At 39.2% G+C, this 18,874-nt stretch overlaps 2 protein-coding genes across 12 annotated transcripts; both read right to left on the bottom strand.

Moving 5' to 3' along the window:
• Nucleotides 1–238: 238 nt before the first annotated feature.
• Nucleotides 239–10,635, bottom strand: LOC311304580 (SERTA domain-containing protein 2). Of its 2 annotated transcripts, XM_084431693.1 has the most exons (3): nucleotides 10,114–10,256; nucleotides 6,430–6,706; nucleotides 239–4,149 (listed from the first exon to the last, which is right to left on the bottom strand). In XM_084431693.1, the coding sequence occupies exons 2-3, from the start codon at nucleotides 6,471–6,473 to the stop codon at nucleotides 3,444–3,446; spliced, it is 750 nt and encodes a 249-aa protein (XP_084287819.1). In that variant the 5' UTR covers nucleotides 6,474–6,706; nucleotides 10,114–10,256; the 3' UTR covers nucleotides 239–3,443. The 2 variants fall into 2 exon arrangements, with proteins under 2 accessions (XP_084287819.1, XP_084287818.1); XM_084431692.1 differs by lacking the exon at nucleotides 6,430–6,706 and having other exon boundaries at nucleotides 10,114–10,635.
• Nucleotides 10,636–12,564: 1,929 nt separating this feature from the next.
• cdca4 (cell division cycle associated 4) lies at nucleotides 12,565–17,554 on the bottom strand. 10 transcript variants are annotated; one of them, XM_084431402.1, is made up of 6 exons: nucleotides 17,160–17,408; nucleotides 16,763–16,908; nucleotides 16,539–16,649; nucleotides 15,569–15,593; nucleotides 15,007–15,093; nucleotides 12,565–13,816 (listed from the first exon to the last, which is right to left on the bottom strand). In XM_084431402.1, exon 6 carries the CDS (start codon nucleotides 13,807–13,809, stop codon nucleotides 12,943–12,945), a length of 867 nt encoding a protein of 288 aa, XP_084287528.1. In that variant the 5' UTR covers nucleotides 13,810–13,816; nucleotides 15,007–15,093; nucleotides 15,569–15,593; nucleotides 16,539–16,649; nucleotides 16,763–16,908; nucleotides 17,160–17,408; the 3' UTR covers nucleotides 12,565–12,942. The 10 variants fall into 10 exon arrangements, with proteins under 10 accessions (XP_084287528.1, XP_084287532.1, XP_084287529.1 ...); XM_084431406.1 differs by lacking the exon at nucleotides 15,007–15,093 and having other exon boundaries at nucleotides 17,160–17,302; XM_084431403.1 differs by lacking the exon at nucleotides 17,160–17,408 and having other exon boundaries at nucleotides 16,539–16,646; nucleotides 16,763–16,889.
• Nucleotides 17,555–18,874: the final 1,320 nt, after the last annotated feature.

The following is an 18,874-nucleotide window of genomic DNA, read 5'->3' as shown; positions in this document are numbered from 1 at the left end:
TCATTATACCATTTATGTGTGTGTAGTATACGCAATATGGTGAATACTATAGCATACAATGCCAAAAGAAAAACATCTATTCACATGCATTCAGAGTTTGCCTTTAGGGGGCAATGTCCATCTTTTCTATACTTTGGACTGCCTTGGTTTACTCCACATTGCCTGTCGGTTTTTATCACTTTACTTTAAAAAAAAAAAAAGCGTACTTGTTTTGGATGCCGAGTAAATACACAACACGTTTCCATTTCCATTTTTTTATTTGACATACTGACCTGCTACAATATTGCATAGAATATGACTGCAAAAGAAAATGCTTTATTATTTACAGACCTCATATAAAATCTGTGGTCGAAACAGATAACAACAGATCAAAAGACAGTTTCTGGGGGGGAAGAATAAATTGTAGGGATTAAAGTCATTGTTTTATATAAATAAATAAAAATACCAAGCCATGTATTCATTCAAAGTTATATAGGCTCACTACATTGTGTCATTTGCCAGTAGGCAAAACAGCACTTTATATTCATTTTTTCATATTGCACTTAGGACAAAGTGACATTTTGAGGTTTCTGATATTACAATTTCATTAGGATATATATATATTTTTTTAACTTCGCTTAAAAAATAATCTGCCAAATTAACAAGATGAGGTGATGTTTAAAGCTTGCTATTTTGTGCATCACAACCAAGCAAATTTGAGAAGGACCAAGAAAATACAAACTCTTGCTGCTTTTTGTATTCTCTGTGCAACCGGTACATCAAAAGTACCGTACATTATTTGCGTAAGCCGTTCACGAGTTTACAACACAGTGTGAACTCCTTTTTCACCGCTGCTCTGTACATTACTGCAATACATGCTGAGACTAAACCATAATGAACATTAGTTTAAAACCAGAGGCTCCTGGGGCTGATTATTGTAAAACAAATGTCCTTCAAGAGGCTGAGATTCAAGCAGCAGGACAAATTACATTTAAATGAGGCCAACAACTGAAAGCTCTCCTCGATTAACTTAACCACTTTCGCATAAAAAGTTAAAAGCTGCCTAAACTGCCTGGTCCAAAGGGAACTGAACACACAGTAGAGAACACCCCATCATTGTTCAGTTCAGAGTCAGCACAGATCAAAACCTTTACAAATATTTCAATGATAAACATCTCTTCATAATTCTGCATCATCTTATGTACATGTTAATTATTACTAAGAAGAGGAGGTGAAGTACAAATCACGCTTCAAAAAAACAAATAAACCCTCCTAAAGACCGAAGTCTACTGATGATATTTCACTCTTAAATAAAAGCAATATATTATCTCATGATCTTCAGTCAACAAAAAAAAAAAAAAAAACACAAGAAAATGTATAAATACAAATATATATATACAAACAACACAAATAAAACGAGAAAGAAACAAACTGATCAAGCTTACAAAGCTTAAAAAGCTACACACTTATTAGGATCCACAGCTCTCAGCATTAAAAACAGGTTGCTGATGTAACGCCAATGGGTCACACCATGTTTTCTAAAATCTGTGTGTAAACTTTGTGTGTCGGGTTTTCTCTGCGGCGGTGCATGTGTCTTGTGAGGGGGAAGGCAGGGTGGGGCGTCTGCGAGCCTGAGATTAAAGGACGACGAAGCACTTCTCTGCTGCCACCTTGAACTCTATAATTAGTTTATTATTATTATTATATGAATATCTCATTGTTTTTTTTGTTGGAATGCCTAAATTTAATCCAAATTAAGACTAAGTCAGTAACGATCAGAGAGCCATCCATAGGCACATTCCAACCAAATTGAACCGCTTCTTGTTATTCTATTCCACATTAAGAACAAAGCTCCTCCCTTGAATCAAAACGATTGGTCGGGAAGAGAACGGAGCCCCTCTGGGGGCGGGGCTTGTTTTGAGCGCACCAATGCGAGTGAACACATACCAGCTGTTGTCAAACTCTCAATGTAGCATTTACCACTAGCACGGCTCTCCACGTGACAGAAGCTGTTTGCTTTAACTCCCCCCCTCCCCCCTTAATCTCGCTCTCTAGTTCTTCCCCTCCCCCTTGTCTCTGCCCTGTCTTAATGCAGACTGCGGCTTGTGGCTCTTTGCATTCGATTGCACCAACTTGGAGTTCAGTGGATGTAAATGCAGCACAAATATGAAGTGCCCTTTGCTCTGGTCTACCATCTTGTGTTGTAGCAGTAACTAATAACTTAAAAGTTGCGGATCGGAGATGGCTCAAGCAGGCCTAAAACTTGTGATGAGAGGAATAAAGTAAGCAGGTGAGACATCAGTTCGGGTCAATCGGGTTTCTCGCGAGTAAGCTTGGACATTCAGAAACGGTCTTCGAGACCACAGCAACAAGATGCATCCACGATCAGCTTTTTGCAGTGTAGATCACAATGAACGACAGTATGATGAGGAGATGTGGAGCCACATTCGGGTAATGGCTTCTTTAGAGGACAGAGGGTCGTGCTAAATGCTCAAAAAAGTGGCAAACAACCCATGTAGGGAAGTTCATAGGGGTAGAGCAAGAAACTCAGGCAAGTCTATGTGCGGTTCCACAGTGTGCAGTTCATCGTCGGCAGTCTTCATTCTCCATTATAGGCACTATGTTCATACGAGGGATTCGACGGTGGCTGTGTCTGACAATCATGTACGTGAAAAGTAGAAATAGCATTAAATTCCAAGTGACTAGAAAATATATATCACTTTTTACACGAGCAACAGCTCGTTCTGAAACCAAAAGTCAGAAACGTTTCGGAAAAAAGTTGAATAGAAAGATCGAGACAAAAGCATTTCTTCTACAGCTTTAGCTTTGGACTGAATCCTACCATTTGAGGAGAGGCTTTCCTGTGAACACAGAGCCATATATAAAACAATCAGCAGTTTTTTTTTTTAAAAGTTATTTGGAGAGAAACCATTCAAATACAGATGTAACAATGACAGTCTTTGTATAGAGAAAGAGCTCTTGGTATCTTGAGAGGTAGTGTGAGTGCTGCATGTGCATGACATGATCTGATAATTGTAATTACTGACAGTAAATGTAATGTTTCAGAATTGAGTGGAAATCACCAAAAAAAGCTACGGAGCATCCATTATGATCCACTTTTCTTCCATCTCCTCCTCTTAAAGTCACTATTCAATATAAATAAGTGTCAATGGTAATACTTCGTATTTGTTTCCAAAGTCCCTGCATATTCATATCTTAGTTTGCTTAAATATGAAGGATGGCAGCGTAAGCTCGGCCATCTGAAAAGTCTTAAAAATGTGCATTTATCCTACAGTGAGTGTGTGTCAGGCAGTTTCCTTTTATTATATATATATAAATATAGCAGTCCTTTGTATAAAAATAGATAAAATATTTGTTTAAAAAAAGAAAACGCGTTGTATTATTCATTTTCCATAGAAAACATCGGGATGGCTGAATGAGGACACTGTGGTGCGAGCTGTGGTTCAGGAGCGCACCAGGATCTCCATGATGTGGTCCAGGTCGTTGAGGTCCGAGAGACAAAGCTGCAGGCTGCTGTTGGAGGTGCAGCTGGAAAGGCTCTTGAGGCCATCATCCACCCCACCGCTTCTCTGCGCAGGACACGGCAGAACAGAGATGTCAGAGGAGTCGTACATTGACGTGTCGATGTCCTCAAATATGTCATCTAGTGCCAAGTCTGTCAAGTAGCTGGTGGAATTTGTAATCTCAAATGAGCCGAAGAGTGAATCCAACGACCTTGTGTCGTCCTCATCAGCTAAGGATGGCAAAAGAGTCTCATTTTCGGCACCGCCCAACTGGACCTCCTCATCATCAGCCGTTGTGAGGGGAAATGAAGGGGACGGTGCTTCAGTTAGGGGTTGAGGACAGTCTAAGGGCACGGGAGGCAGGTCAGGGAAGTGCCGTGGGGTCGAGGCATGAGGGAGTGAGGGGCCGAGCAGGGCTGGTGGCAAACAGGTTTCCCCCTCCTGTCTCATCTCCTGCTGAATCTGGCGGAGGGTGTTGGCCAGCAGGACCGAGCGGTGTAGGCTGGGTTCGGCTCGCCGCTGGCAGCTTTGTAGCTTGTCCAGACACAAGTCCAGCACCAGCTGCCTCTGCTGAGGATATGGCAAGTCCTGGGAAGGGTCCTCACATGTGCTCAGCTTACGTTTCACCCCCCTACCCAACATGTACCTACAGACAAGAACAAAGGAAAGTTAGGAAAAACTGGACAGGAACACTTCGTTAGCTGACCTACGCTGCAGTCAAATCAAACAATGCATAAAGGAGCGTGACAATTACTTGTACTTCAAGCTTCATCTGACAATATAGTTTGCAAGAACACATCAGAGGGATGTTATGTGGCAACTCTAATGTTAATTCGCAAGTGAGACGCATTGAACAAGCCTCTCTATAGACCACTGATCTATAGATCAGTCTGGTCACAGAACAAATTAAATCCCATAGGTGGGTCAATGACACATAAAAGTGTCCACAATAAATAGAACAAAAATAATCTCTCAAAACAAATGGGCAAAGTTTTTAACAAAAATCATTTTTAAGAAAGATTTCAAAATAGTGAGTTATGTGGTGTAATTAAGTAAAAATAAGTAATATTTATGACAGAAAATGTTTTCCTTGCACACTGAATAGACCTTAGTCAAGTAGCGGCATGTTTAATTTTTGACAGGAATGAATGAAAGTGGGGCTGTGAGGAATAGAAGTACAGCTTGTTCAATGGATTGCACCGTTGTTTAACAACATGCCAGTAGTCCAGCTGACAAAACTTATTTATAAAAACTAGGGCTGTCCCCCAATAGTCGACTAAATGTTAATCGATGAGAAGAGGCTTAGCTGACCAAATTTTAATTATTTGGGTATTCACAGAAAAAAAAGTCACAGAGTCCGACGGACAGATCATTAACACGGCTTGTCAACGTGGTAATTATGTCGGTCAGGAAATCCAACCGTTTGCCTTTCATCCATCGACATCAAATATGGCTTCTCATTTGAAACAAGTAGTTACTAAATTTTAGCCACTTTACATAGATGCTCGCTAGCTCTAACATTAGTGCTAAGATAAATGTGCACTATTATTAGGCGCATAACCAAGTGCTAGTGTGCAGTGTGAATGCTAAATTAGTACAGAGCGAACTGAATGACATGTTTAATGTAGCGTGCATTTCTCTCTATAGACACATTCACTATACTGTGGAGATGACGAGCCAGCAATTTGTTCTTTGCAGCCGACACTGACTCAGAAAACACTAGTTTATTAATAAATTAAAAAGTTCAGACAGTCTCCTGCCCTGGAACTCAAAACTATTTTCCAATGCCACATCCCAAGTATATATTTAAGTAATTAAATGAATTTCATAAATGTGTGACTAGTCGACTAGTAGTCATTCGTTTAAGCCATTGGTCGACTAGTCACACATTTATGAAATTCATTTAATTACTTAAATATATACTTGGGATGTGGCATTGGAAAATAGTTTGAGAAAAATCTTTAGTCGGGGCAGCCCCAATAACTTTCAGCACATAAAATCTCCATCAAACATTTTGAAGTTTTGTAATTTCTGTAACTACATGTGATCTAGGACCTCTACACGAATGCTTCCATGTTCTACTGTTTCCTGCAGAGTCCATTGCGCAGTTTTCTCCAGTTATTAACTTTGCATGATGATAACCCAACTGTGAATATAACAGCACCATGACAGTCATCTGTGCAAACTATTGCTGAACTCTGTTCTTGACGAACACTTTTGCCTTGAAATTTGACTTATCTGAAACTCGACTGATAACAAAGCTTTAACCCGACACAGCTCCTTCTCATCCCAGAGTGGGGCTTCCAGAGAGGTGGATGCATTAGCTGAAGCTCCTCCTGTCTGCGACTGCAGTACACTTGAGAATAAGATCATGCTTCATTAGCGCTCCCTTCACACAGCGGAGGAGGATACGCAGCACAGGAGCGCAATGCTTTCCTGCTGCAGCTCTCCAAAGCCTTCTATCCTGCGAGCGATACTTACAAGCAAAGACCTCCTTCAAGTCTAATACATTCTTAAAAACCAGCGTCCCAAAAAGGGTTTTTCACAGCGATGCCATGCCATAGAAGAGCCATTTTTTTCTGTGCATTTGAAATGTTATTCATGAAACTTCCAATGCTAATAAAGAACCTTTATTTTTAAGAGTATATGGAGACTGCCATGACCCTTACCTGTCAAATCTAAATCGTAGAAGTATGAGGCAATTTTTCAGTTCATCTAAAATATGCAATTTCACACTCAAAGCTACATATTCCAAGCCACAATTTTTGTTTGAGCCAAACATTTATGCACAAAGAAGAGCGAAATGTGGCTTGTGGGCACACGATTTGAATCCCAACCATAACTGCTCTGTCAGATAGCCGCCTCAGATCTAATAAGCTGGAGTTTGAGTGGAAAGGGCTGTAAATGTGAGAGACTGTCTATCCACCTCTGCGCTCTCTGTTGTGTAGGCACCCCCCTCTCTACATCCATCACTCTGAACGAAGGCAGACATCCCCCGCAGGTCTGGTCACTGACTGCTCTTCTCTCTACTGCAGGGTGTACAGGAAGCTGCAAGAGCCAAGAAGAGCCTCTCGTGTTCAGAAGTGAGATGGATGCAATGCATTATACTGCGAAGTCTCCATCCCATCACGTAGAAAAATATCCAGTCTGAAGTCTTAGTTTAGGTAATAGATACAGTGACGTGAACGATATCAGTCGTGAACCTTAAATGAGGCATGAAGGGAAAGACAAGGAAGAATAACATTTAATTAATTAAAAGAACAACTTACACCATTTGTTATTAAAACAAGTTTGATTAAACACTTTCAATGCTCAGAAACAACCCGAGCATGTGTGGCGCATGCATGGACTGCAGCGTTCAAGTGTGTCACGCTGAGGCTAGCAGTTATATAACCATCCATGCTAGCAGAGCACTCTGGGCTATATTCCTGCTCAGCCCTATAGGTGCCTTTCACAAAGTAGTCACAAGGCTTCGAAAGGGACATTTTGTATTCCTGCAGATTTCACAGCTGAATTCCGGCAGGAGCACACGTGTGTCTCTGTCAGAAACAGAAAGCTATAAATGAAACGCGAGCGAGCAAACCACCTCTACGCAAAAACAAATATAACCAATTAGAATATGAAGTGGAAGAATTTATATTACATATGGTTAAAGGTTCGAAAAAGGTTATAATGACTGATCCTTGCACATTAAATCTTGCTTTATTAAAGCTTCTTTAAAAGGTGCTCTAAGCGATGTTGGGTGACGTCACTTCTTGTTGACGTTCAAAGTATTGTCAAACAAAACGGAGGCTAGCTCGACCCTCCCTCCTCCTCATCCCGTCCCCCTCCCCTCCATGCTTTTCCAATGTAAATTCAGGACTTTGCGCATTCCTTCTCCTTTTTCCCTCTTCTTTGCTATGTGTTCATCGGAACGTCGTCTCTTTGGTCGTGTGTCGGCCATATCAAAATTCAAGAGAATTTAATTCTAACGTTAGTCGTTGTCTAGGACATCTCTCCTCTAGCTAACTTCCATCTCCTCCACTCCCCACACACCCCTTTCATGTGCACGCGCACTAACCCCCCAACCCCAAATCATTCTTGTCGGTTATTGGCTGGAACACTGTTTGTTATGTTTCGTGGTCCAGGTTGGGTCAGTTTGTTTTTGTTGCCGTTTGTGGGGCCTGGGCTGTCTACAGAGACCGCGTTTTTTTACAGTGTGTTCAGGGGACAGGCATCTAGCGGATAGTGAGAAGATGTTTGCTGTATGTGACAAAAAATGTTTCGACCTAAAAAACACGTGACATTGCTTAGAGCACCTTTAAAGAAGGCACTTGGAATTTGACCTGGTCTCTATAAAGACGCGCAGCTTTAAAGCAGCAAGACATGATTTAAATTGGGCCCCTCTGGTTAGACGGGCCTGTGTGGTCTGCTTGCCATGGCAACAGCGGTGGATGAGAGACTGGCGCTTGAGTGGCACACAGAGTCTGCAGCTCAAAGACAATAAGCACAACTACAGAGACAACCATCAAAGTGGGTGAACACAATAGGATCCATAGAAGCATCATTGCAGCAAAATATGTTGGGTTGCATCAGTTCAGGTCTGCACATATACATGATGGTACTTCAGCTTTTTTTATCCTTTTTTTTTTTTTTTTTACACCTAGTGGTAAATCAGAAGTGAGGCCCACCATGGAAGTCCCACCATGACTACACAATACACTGAAACAGAGACTAACCGATGCTGAATTTTTATATGCCTGATAACCAAAATGCTGAATAAAATGTTCATATTTCTGCAGTTTGACAATAATAACCATGAACATTATTTGTTAATAATAAATAACACTCAATATTATGACCTTTATTATTACTTATTAATGAATTATTATTGAATAAAACTTTAATATTAACAACGATTATGTTGTCCTTAATGTATTGGTTAAATGTTACTGTGTGAAGCGTAGTCTCAATAAAAGACTACTGTACTTTCAGCTTTGTAAAGACCGTCAAGTGAGTATTCATACTGATTGTGAAACGCGCAAAGGAGGCAGAACATCTGAGAAGTGCACTGTACTTTATACTGCTACTACTTTAACTTACAGCAGCAAACCAAAGCATAACTGAATACCAACCTTGTGCCACACAAAGAGATATACAACAGTTTCACTTAAGGTAGAGAGATAAGGACTTCATTTCCATCACTGTGTGGTTAGTACCTAAAATAAATTAATTAATTAACTGAAGACCACAAAGTGACAGACACAGCACTGAAACGATCTTTAGTCACACTCTGAGCACAAGATAAAGAGTTTCTTTAACTCATATACTGGTTTGCATTATGATACTTTCTGTACAAGAGCAAATCAAACTGATGTGGTTGTCTTAAAAAAAAAAAAAAAGTATTCTCTTTCAGTTTCCCTCCCTTGGCCCTCCCACTGCCCCCATTAGATGCAGTCACGATAAGAGGAGAGCAGGAAAGACTCTAAGAAAAAAAAGGAGCAAGTGAGTAAAAAAAAAGAAAGAGGATGTACGTAAAAAAGAGAGGATGTACGTAAGCCAGAGCGAGCAGGAGAATCAAGAAAGGTTAGTCAGAGAGAAAGAGGGAGGAGAAAGATGGATTGAATTGAGGACTGGAAGTAAGTGCACAGGGGGTTGACTGAGTAGGAGGGAGGGAGTAGGTGGCAAATGCCATTGACAAGCCGACTAAGTCTTGAATAATGAACCATTGGGTACACAGGCCGGATGTCTTAGTTTGGGCAGCTTTGTAACTGGGCGGCTCCAACAGACTGAAAAAGTGACTCAGGGTGTTAGTCCTGCTGACAGACGTGAACAGACGCTCATACACAGCACGCTTGTCTTTATCAATGGTCTTTCTTTTGAGTTAGTGGTGGAACATCTAGAAAGAGATTCAGATGGATTATAATAAATCTACTATGGCATTCTCTTTCCAAAAGATGGCAGAACCTGAAACTGCACTTTAAGTTTAAATCACTTTAAATCACAGTATGAAACACATAATTACTCCTTAAAAAGTGATGTAAAAATACACATTCATTCGAAAATAATAAGAATTTTGGTAAAACCGAAAACACTTGATTTGCATTCATGTAACGTTACTCTTGACTTTCGCTTTTGCGTTGTTTACGAAACATGCATCTGAAAAATCGTACGGATATTTTATTCTTTAAAAATAAGTTTAGTTAGAAAAAGAAAATTGTCCAGTCACATTTCGACTGAACGTTAGTCGGGTCCAAATATCAGTGTGGCAAAATCGATCCCGTTACGCAACCGAGACCACGTACGACTTACAGGAGAAAGAAAGCGGGAGGTACAAAAGTTGTGTTTATATGTTCACAGCGATCTAGAATAAAAAAATATATTGTGTATAAACAAATCATTTTGCTAGGACTCCTCCGGTTGTAAATAAACTAGTGTAACGGAGTAGCAACTACTCAAAGCTCAAGTATCATCATCAACATAAACTCGAGTTGTTACGTAAAGCGGGACAGTGCTGATCAGTGCTTATATGTAAAATAATTTTCACAAACAAAATGATACCTAAAAGATCGCCGACCAGAATCAAGTGTCATTCAGAAAACAGTTTATGACTACAAGTCTTTAACGTTACCTTGACGAGGAAAGGACACCACCATCTCCGCCGGGCTCAACTTCCTTCTTCACAACAGGGGACTCCACATCCAGTCGACACATAGATACAGTGGGAATACCGTTTTTTCTTTTCATGGACGCCTCGAACGCTTTGATATCCCTTTGACCCATACCATTATGTTTGGCTCAACCAGTTGCTTCGTTGTTTAGCGTTTATTACAACCAACTAACGTTACTCTCGCAAGACGTGAGCGCGCACTGCTAGCCTCCGCGGCTAAGCGCACAGTGATGCGCAGGGAATTAGCCAGTTAGCTAGTTCGTACTTGGCAAAGTACGGTCTCTTGTCTAATATGGAACTACGAAATGAATTTACACGAGTTACTCGAACGACCGCTACATTCTCTTTGCTGATAAAAATAAGACGCACGTTTGTTTAAATCGGTCGCTGAACTCCGCGTTGAGCTTCTGGTCCAAAGTCTGAACATTATTTTGCGCAAAACTACGCGACAGACCGCGCAGGCACGAGAGCCGAACTCTCGATATACTGTAGAATCAACGGGAAAAGAACTCAGCTGATTGACGGTCGTCAGATGGCATGGCTGTGATTGGTCGAACGCGGCCTCAGACCCGCCTAGTAACTGCCCCTGATTGGTGGAACGCGTGTTCTGCCCCCACCCATCTAGTCGTTCACATTAGTCCCTCATACATGCCCACAGACCGAAAACGTGACTGTTTGGAGCACTGGCTACCGGACTATGGTACATCTGCATTGTAAATGGCACGTTTGTGGCTTTTCATTTCCTTTTTGCTTTTTTGCCAAACAAACCATATCTATTTCAGGAAAATACTAGGAAAATCTGAATACTATACATGATGACAGCTATATTTTTGTTGAATTTCTCTAAATGATGCATGGTAAAGCTCGCTTATTTATTTCAATTGAATCTGATACGTTAGGTAACAAAACCTCACAACAAGTGGGTTGGATAATACAACAATTTCTGACATACAACCTAATAATATCCGCGAGCGAGCGGAGGGGTTTAAACTGACGTTCACGGAGTCAAATCTGCTGACGTCACTTGCGTCAGAATTCACTCCGTACAGAATAAAACAATGACGTTGATTTTTTAGGAATGTATGTAGTACTGTACGTTGTCTCTGGTAAAATGTGAAGTTTTGTGCATATAATATTAATATACACGTTTTTGTGTTTTCCTGACATTACTAACAATTAATAGTCAAGTCAATTCTCCATTACATGAAAACATTCAAACCAGTTTAGAAAAGATAAATCGACACCAAAACCATGTCATCACTTTATACCCAACTCAGTTACTGGGTAATCTTGCCACTTCAAATGTCACACTTCTCACCCAACAAATGTTCTCTGTGCTCATCTACAGACATTGATGACTATGATGACAGCTTAATAATTACACCATTAATACAAAATATTAATAAAAAACACACAGAATTGTTTTCATAAGATGTACCTTTTATTAAAAAACGTTAAAAAAGCTACAATGCTCATATAAAATGTTTATACTCTATACTAGTTTAAGATCATACAATAAAAAAATCCTCTTAGAATTTAAGTGAGACACAATGTAGAAGAACACAATTATCAAAATGTAATAACCTATAATTTGCACAAACATAGTTTATGCAAAACTTTACTTTAGGCAAAAACAAATAATATATATGTAACAATGGGAAAATGTTGGGTAAAATAAAACCATCTCTTGTTGACTGATTCTGAAGTATAAAAAAGAATACTGTACTAAATGCATTTTAAACACTTCATACATAGAAAGTGTTATGACACTCAATGCATAGAACTAGACAAATGTCTTCTCATTATGAGGGGTCTAGAGGACTAATAGACAGATATACTTATGCCATTCACCCATATTAAAACAGTTAACTTGCTTAAAATCAATACTTAAACCAATGATTGGTGCAAATCAACTTTCAAAGCACTAATTCTGTGACCGATTTACTATGAGCAAAAGGCTTTGGTCAATCAGTCCCCTAGAGTTAAAAAGCCACCCTGAGTTTGACCACAGCCAATACTCACCGTTTGCAGTAAATAAATTAAATAAATTAAGTCACAATATAGAATGGGTTGGCCCCATTATACTTCATTTGTTGATTAGACAAAATATAAGAACGTTGATGTCTAACAACAAACAAAACCTACGGCTGAGCTGATTGACAGCCAACTGCAATCAAACCTTGAGAGGAAAAAAAAAATACTTTGTGCAAACAAGCACATAAATGTAAAACATGCATCAATGTATGTATATTTGGTGCTTTTTTGCATACTGTTGTATTGAATTAAGTTCCTTCAGTTTATGGATTTTGATAAACAGAAAAGTTGAGTTGTTGCACATAAGAATCTAATCTCTTCGTTTAAAATCAATCTGCAGAACATGTACATAATGTACAGTAACATATTACAAGAATCTATTGTAAAAAATATATATTTATGTACACATTTTAGACAATCTTTTGTCTTCTTATGAAAATATCCCAAGCTTTACAACGTTTGTATACATCTTGTTCTGCTCTCTGTAGTGTCATGAGTATAACAAATAAATTAAATTAAAAAAACAAAACAAAAAAAACCACACACACCATGTCTGGACAGACAAATACAGAAAAAAATTATTAAAACATACAAAGGGTATGCAAATAATATGACTATGGTCAGCTCATAAAATCAAGGCCATCCTTCACAAGACATCAACTCTTTTCCCTGAAAGGACTCCAGACTTTACTTGCATTCCATAAGGAACAGAAAAGCCATTAAGACAAGCGTGTAAGTCTCTGAATAAGGTCTAACCTAAGAACCCACAATGATTTCCATGATGTGATCCAGTTCATTGAGATCAGAACGACAGTTCGGTGTTGACATTATGGAAGGAGAACCGTGTGAAGGTCCCAAGCTGTCAAGGAGGTCATAAGGGCCCATCTTGGGTGCACTCTGCATGCCGGTCAGCATGGTGTCCAGATCATAGTAGGAGGTGTCCACGTCGGAAAAAAGCTCCTCAAGAGCAGAGTCTGGACCCGGTGAACCGTTTTTTATTTCAAATGTCCCAAAAACTTGTCCAATGGTCTTTGGACCCTCAGTGGAAACCTCATCCTCGGTGTCGATCTCCTCATCTTCTCCTGAACCAAGTCTAGAGTCTTCAAGGACCTCTTCATCCCTCTCTATGCCACTGAGCTCATTCTTCTCCCAGCACTGGCCCATACGCCCTGCCAGGTAGACATTAGAAACAGTATCTCTAACTGAAACGGAGCACAGCGTTTCATCAGCTACCACCTCCTCTTCACGGCAACCTTCGTAGCTGATGACAGAAAAGACCTTAGGTTCTGCATCCTGCTCCCGTGACCTGCAAAGGACCTCGGTGGCCACCAAACGCTCAGAGGGGCTCTGGCCTGCACTGCAGAATGCTTCAGTGACCATATGCCAGCTGCCATCATGGGTCATCTCCTCCTGAATCTGCCTGACCGTGTTGGCAATGAGAACCGAGCGGCAGAGGTTGGGCTCCACCAGCATGTGGCATAACTGCAGCTTAATGAGGGACATGTCCAGCAGCGACTGCCGCTGCAAGCTGTACGAGGATGCCACCCTGGCACCTAGCAGGCCTTCTTCGGATATCTCTTCACCACCATCGGAAAATTTACGCTTGGTGCCCTTGGAGAACATGTTTAGCCTACAGACAAAAGACAAAAGACAAAAAACAAAAAAAACAGGATATTGATGGTTAGTTCACATTCATCCACTCCTGTTTAGGGAATCAAATCAATCCTGACAAAATCAGAACTATAATATAAAACCAATAGTGGAGTTGTCAAAAAAAGTACCGACTTCGGTACCAAGTCAGTCGGTCCTGAAATTTAAAAAAATGTGACACTATGAGCGCTGTTGAGCGGAATCGTAAACACCTCTGATTGCCCATTGTACTCACGCGCTCATCAGATATGTCTGTGATTGGCTCCAATGATCAACGCTTCAAAAACAAGTTGTAAATATACATCAATGACGCTTTTAACCGAGCGCTTACACATTACAGACGGAAGCGTTTGAAAGCAGGCGGCCCGGTTTCAAACGCTCCTGCTTTTTAAAACACTTCCCTGTGCTCTCAAGCGCTCCCGTGCCTTGATCATTGTAGCCAATCACAGACATATCTGATGAGCGCGTGAACACAATGGCCAATCAGAGGCATTTACGATTCTGCTCAACAGCACTCAAAGCGTCACAATTTTTTTATTTCAGTACAGACTTGGTACCAAAGTCGAGACTTTTTGACAACTCTAACCAATAGAAATGTCAATGACAAATGATAAATTCAAGAAGCATCATTCTATGAAAATGCAGTTAAGTGAATTCAGCCTAACAAAAACATACGAACAACAAATCCAGTGTGAAAATATTCTCTTAGAACACCTAAAAATGTGCGGTGAGTATATTTAAATAAATAATATAATAATATATATAAAATGGATAATTAACTAATGTATGATTAATTACTTGCATATTAGAATAATACATTCTATTCTAAATTAAATACCGGATCTTGGTGAGTAGAGCCTAATAAACTATGGATCAACTAAATGCTTTAGTCTAATTGAAAATTAATTAAAATGCAACAAACTCCTACATTTAGAATATTTTTGAGGCCACAGATCACATCTTACATTCATGGTCAATCCACAGCCACCTTAAGTATGAAAAATTCATTTTGTAATGTAGACATTTGCCCATGAGGAGGATCTTTTTTCTTTCTTTTTTTCTTTTTTTTTTTAAAGAAGAAAGTAATCTACACTAGATTTAGTTAACAAAATATTGGAATTATGCTTCAAGCCTTTGAATATGAATAAAAATGGAGGTGAAAGTAGATACCCCAAACAGAAAGTCTAATGTGGAGAGCCACAGTACTGAGACGAGGAGTCCCTGTCTCCGTGGCCAGCCAACCAGGGTTACAGGAGCCTAAAAGTAACAAACATGCATCCAGTATAGGAAAAACACATGACACCAACCAGCATGACAAAGCACATTATCTGTCATCACACCAGCTCTTGACCGACTGAGTGTTTGTGAGCATGTGTGTATGTATGTAGGGAAGAGAAGGGAGGGGGGGCACAGGGACCTCTGATCAGCTACTTTTGTCAAATACTGGTGGGTAGGTGAGAGGTGGGGAAGACATAAGACGAAAGCTAAACAATGGTAATGAGTTACATTTTACACATCAAACTCTATGCAAAACAAGCAAACCAACAAATTCATTGAGTGCAAGCACACACAAAAATCCACCACATAAATTGCAAAGTCATTTCATGTTAAGAGGGATGACTTAACATAATGGAGATGATTTGCTTGACAGTTACCAAGATCACACACAAGAACTTTAAACCCATAACCACATTGTTAACCAGATATATTAATGGCATGGTGGTTTGCCTACCTGAAGCATGGGTGACATCCCAGCACTGTTGAAAAAAAGACCAGAGTGCAAGCTGACACACATCCACTGCAACTAAAACTACAACCAACATTTCGTATACCAGCACTGTATTCTGTTTATGTAATAGAGAGTGCTGCAGGAATGAGTCCTAAAACCCAGAAACGAGTTAGCATTTTTTTTAACCTCTGATTCCATCATCCCAAAGTCAATAGGTTTATGGATAAATACCTAAAAAAAAAAAGTCTGATAAAAAAAAAACCTCAAGATATCTTCATTCATGTTTTATTCTATGACATTAAAATACATCAGTAATAGCCCACTCCTGATTTGTATGCTTGTAGGCCTATGTGTCTTGAAAAGGGCAGTTGCTAACAGAGGCTATCAAGGATATTAAACATCATCACATCAAACAGGAAAACTCATCTACCGCTTTTACAGCCTCACTGTATTTATACTCAACTATTCTATTTCCAAATTTCCAAATTGTAGACTTTAAAGAATAGCCTAATAGATTTGTCGGAAACCCAGTGATGGTGACGTTGAAGTCAAATAACCATGGTATAGGTCGTTTATAGTAACTTTAACTTTTTACTTCTGTCAATTGCGTTTAGGCATCGGAATTCATAAAAGTTGTTATCATTTGTGATGATGACGATGAACAAAAAGGGTGAGAAGAATCATTAAATTTTGTTCATTTTGTTTCATCTGTATGTTTTTTTTTTTTTGTCAATGGTACAGGGTGATGCTAACTTCTGGGCTGGCCTACAAAAATATGTTATCCCTGCTGCACTCTATATCTAGAAAGATTTTCAGGAGATCTTCATTTGCCCTTAGGTATAAGAGTTAAGGTATTCTACAGAACTGACATTCTTATTCTACATTGCAAGTTGTGACACAAAATTAATCAAAAGAAATATATATATATTAAAAATCCTTCTAGTAGCTGGAGTCTAAGCTACATCAAACTTACAGCGAAGGGGGGCAATGTGTAATTCATCCACAGTGAACGTATCATACAGGCTCCACCCAGACAGACTCACTTCCCCTCCCCCACCGCACTGACGTGGTCAAAAGTGCGCTACTGGGTAAGTAACAAAATAAATAAAAAGCCAGTGAAATAAACACCCAAACTCTTAATACGAAGATTCGATACACAATAATCCACTAGATGTATATAAAAAGGAGGTTACTCACAGACTCCCTGACATGCGAGACGGGGAAACAAAGGTATAAACCTCTCTGCTGAGACGACAAAGATGGAAGCCATTTTGATTTTTCAAACGGGTCCGCTGGCTAGTCAACTTCGCCTCGTTTACGGCCAACCCAAACAGCATCTTCAACTTTTCCACACGTTTACCGTGTCGACAAAATGCACATGAGAGTGAAATATATACTTCGAAAACACAAATGACATGTAAAGGCAAATAACAGGGGCGGCTAAACATGGACCGCACGGTCACTTCCGCAAACATGCCGCTTTTCGAAATCGACCGCGCATTTAACCATCGCGGATCGAGATCTTCTAAAGCGGCGCGACTACATAATATATATATTTTATTTAAAAAGCACATCCCAGTAGGCTAAGACTTACCTCGTGTTTTTTTGGTGGCGAGCGTCATAAGCGTTTCGTAGGCCTGGTTTAATACTGAAGCTGCAGCTCCTTCGGCCTCACCAGCACAGATTGCAGTGAGCATAGCATACGGCAAGCAGCAAGAGGCAGCCAGCTGCAGCAGTGAAAGGGCCGATGGGGGCGGACGCTTTTGCATCTTGATCGACAGCAGGCCATCGCAGGAACGGGGAGCCCCGAACAAAAGCGTCTGTGATTCTACCCATGGGCCCCAACTTCAACAATGCACATCTTGTTTTTGAGGAATCTTAAAAATCAAATGGACATGCACGAATTTATGATTTCACAAAGTACACACTGAGTTATTTATTGGTCCCATTTCTCAGCCATTCCCACTGCAGCCGGACATTCAGAAAATCAATTAACATTATGAAAGATCCACTTTTTATTGAAAAGTAAATTGAAGACAGTGCCAGAAATTTATTTTGTTATAAATGTGGCTATATTTGCACAATATTCTGGTTCAGGTTTCAGGGTTATTTTTTAAGATGAGACACTGAAAAAAAATGATTCGTTGAATTTAATAAAAATTTTTATGGTAAGTGGTTGCACACAATTGATTTTAGCTACATTTAAACAAATGCATTAAGTTGAACTTAATCAATTTTAGTTCAACTTAATGCATTTGTTTAAATGTAGCTAAAATCAATTGTGTGCAACCACTTACGAATCTTTTTTTTTTTTTTCAGTGAAGATGTATTCATTTTATGTATAGGCTAATCTAATTCATATGCTTAAATTGAATCAATTAATTTAACATTTAAATAGTTTCTGTATCCTGGAGAATATACAGATGTTTGAGAGGCCATTGGAAGAGATACAAACTGTAAAACTGAAAATAAAATCAATATTCTGAGGAAAAACAAAACAGCCTATTTTTTTTCCTTAGTCTGTTGGGAACAGCTGGAATTTTTCAGAGGTATTTTTATGTTACCCTCCTTACACTTGAAAACCAAATTTACTTGTAGGCCTAGTATTTTTATAGATCTGTCAAAAGCTTTTGATACAGTTAATCTTTACATTTTGTTGGAAAAGCTGTATAATTATGGTTTTCATTATATTATAAATGGTTGGAAAATAATAAAAAAATTTAATAGAAGACAGTTTGTTTGCTTTAAGGGTTGCTATTCTGGCAAAGCAAGATTACTCGGGGGTTCCTCAGGGGTCCATTCTTGGACCCTTACCATTTCTTATTTATATAATGATGTGTCTAATGTTTCAAATATTCTTACTCCAAGAATGTTTGCTGATGACGCAACCTTAGTTCTTTCTCACTCAAATTAATTGATTAAGAATGTAAATGATGGTCTTATAGTTTAATTTAGATAAATTATTTTAAAACATAAATAAAATCTAATTTTATTATTTTTAGTGGTAAAAAAGTATACCCTAAGGATTTATCAAGGTGCCTCAAGTGTTGACTACAAAATTTCTGGGAGTTTTAATTGATGAGAGTTGGAGGGAACAAGCTGACTATGTGAGCAGAAAAATACATACATTTAATACATACAGGCATCTTGTCTTCTTACACTTAACTATAGTTTAATTTATCCGTATCTCTCATATTGTATAGTTTAGGGCGAGCACTTTAGTACTCTTCAAAAAACTATTTATGATATTAATGTTTCTCAAATATGTGTTTTCATTTATAAAACACATTCAAGTGAAGGTAACATTCC

The sequence above is a fragment of the Rutilus rutilus genome, assembly GCF_951802725.1.
Source record: "Rutilus rutilus genome assembly, chromosome: 15".
NCBI classification, from domain to species: Eukaryota; Metazoa; Chordata; class Actinopteri; order Cypriniformes; family Leuciscidae; genus Rutilus; species Rutilus rutilus.
This window is presented reverse-complemented; position numbering and strand designations above follow the sequence as displayed.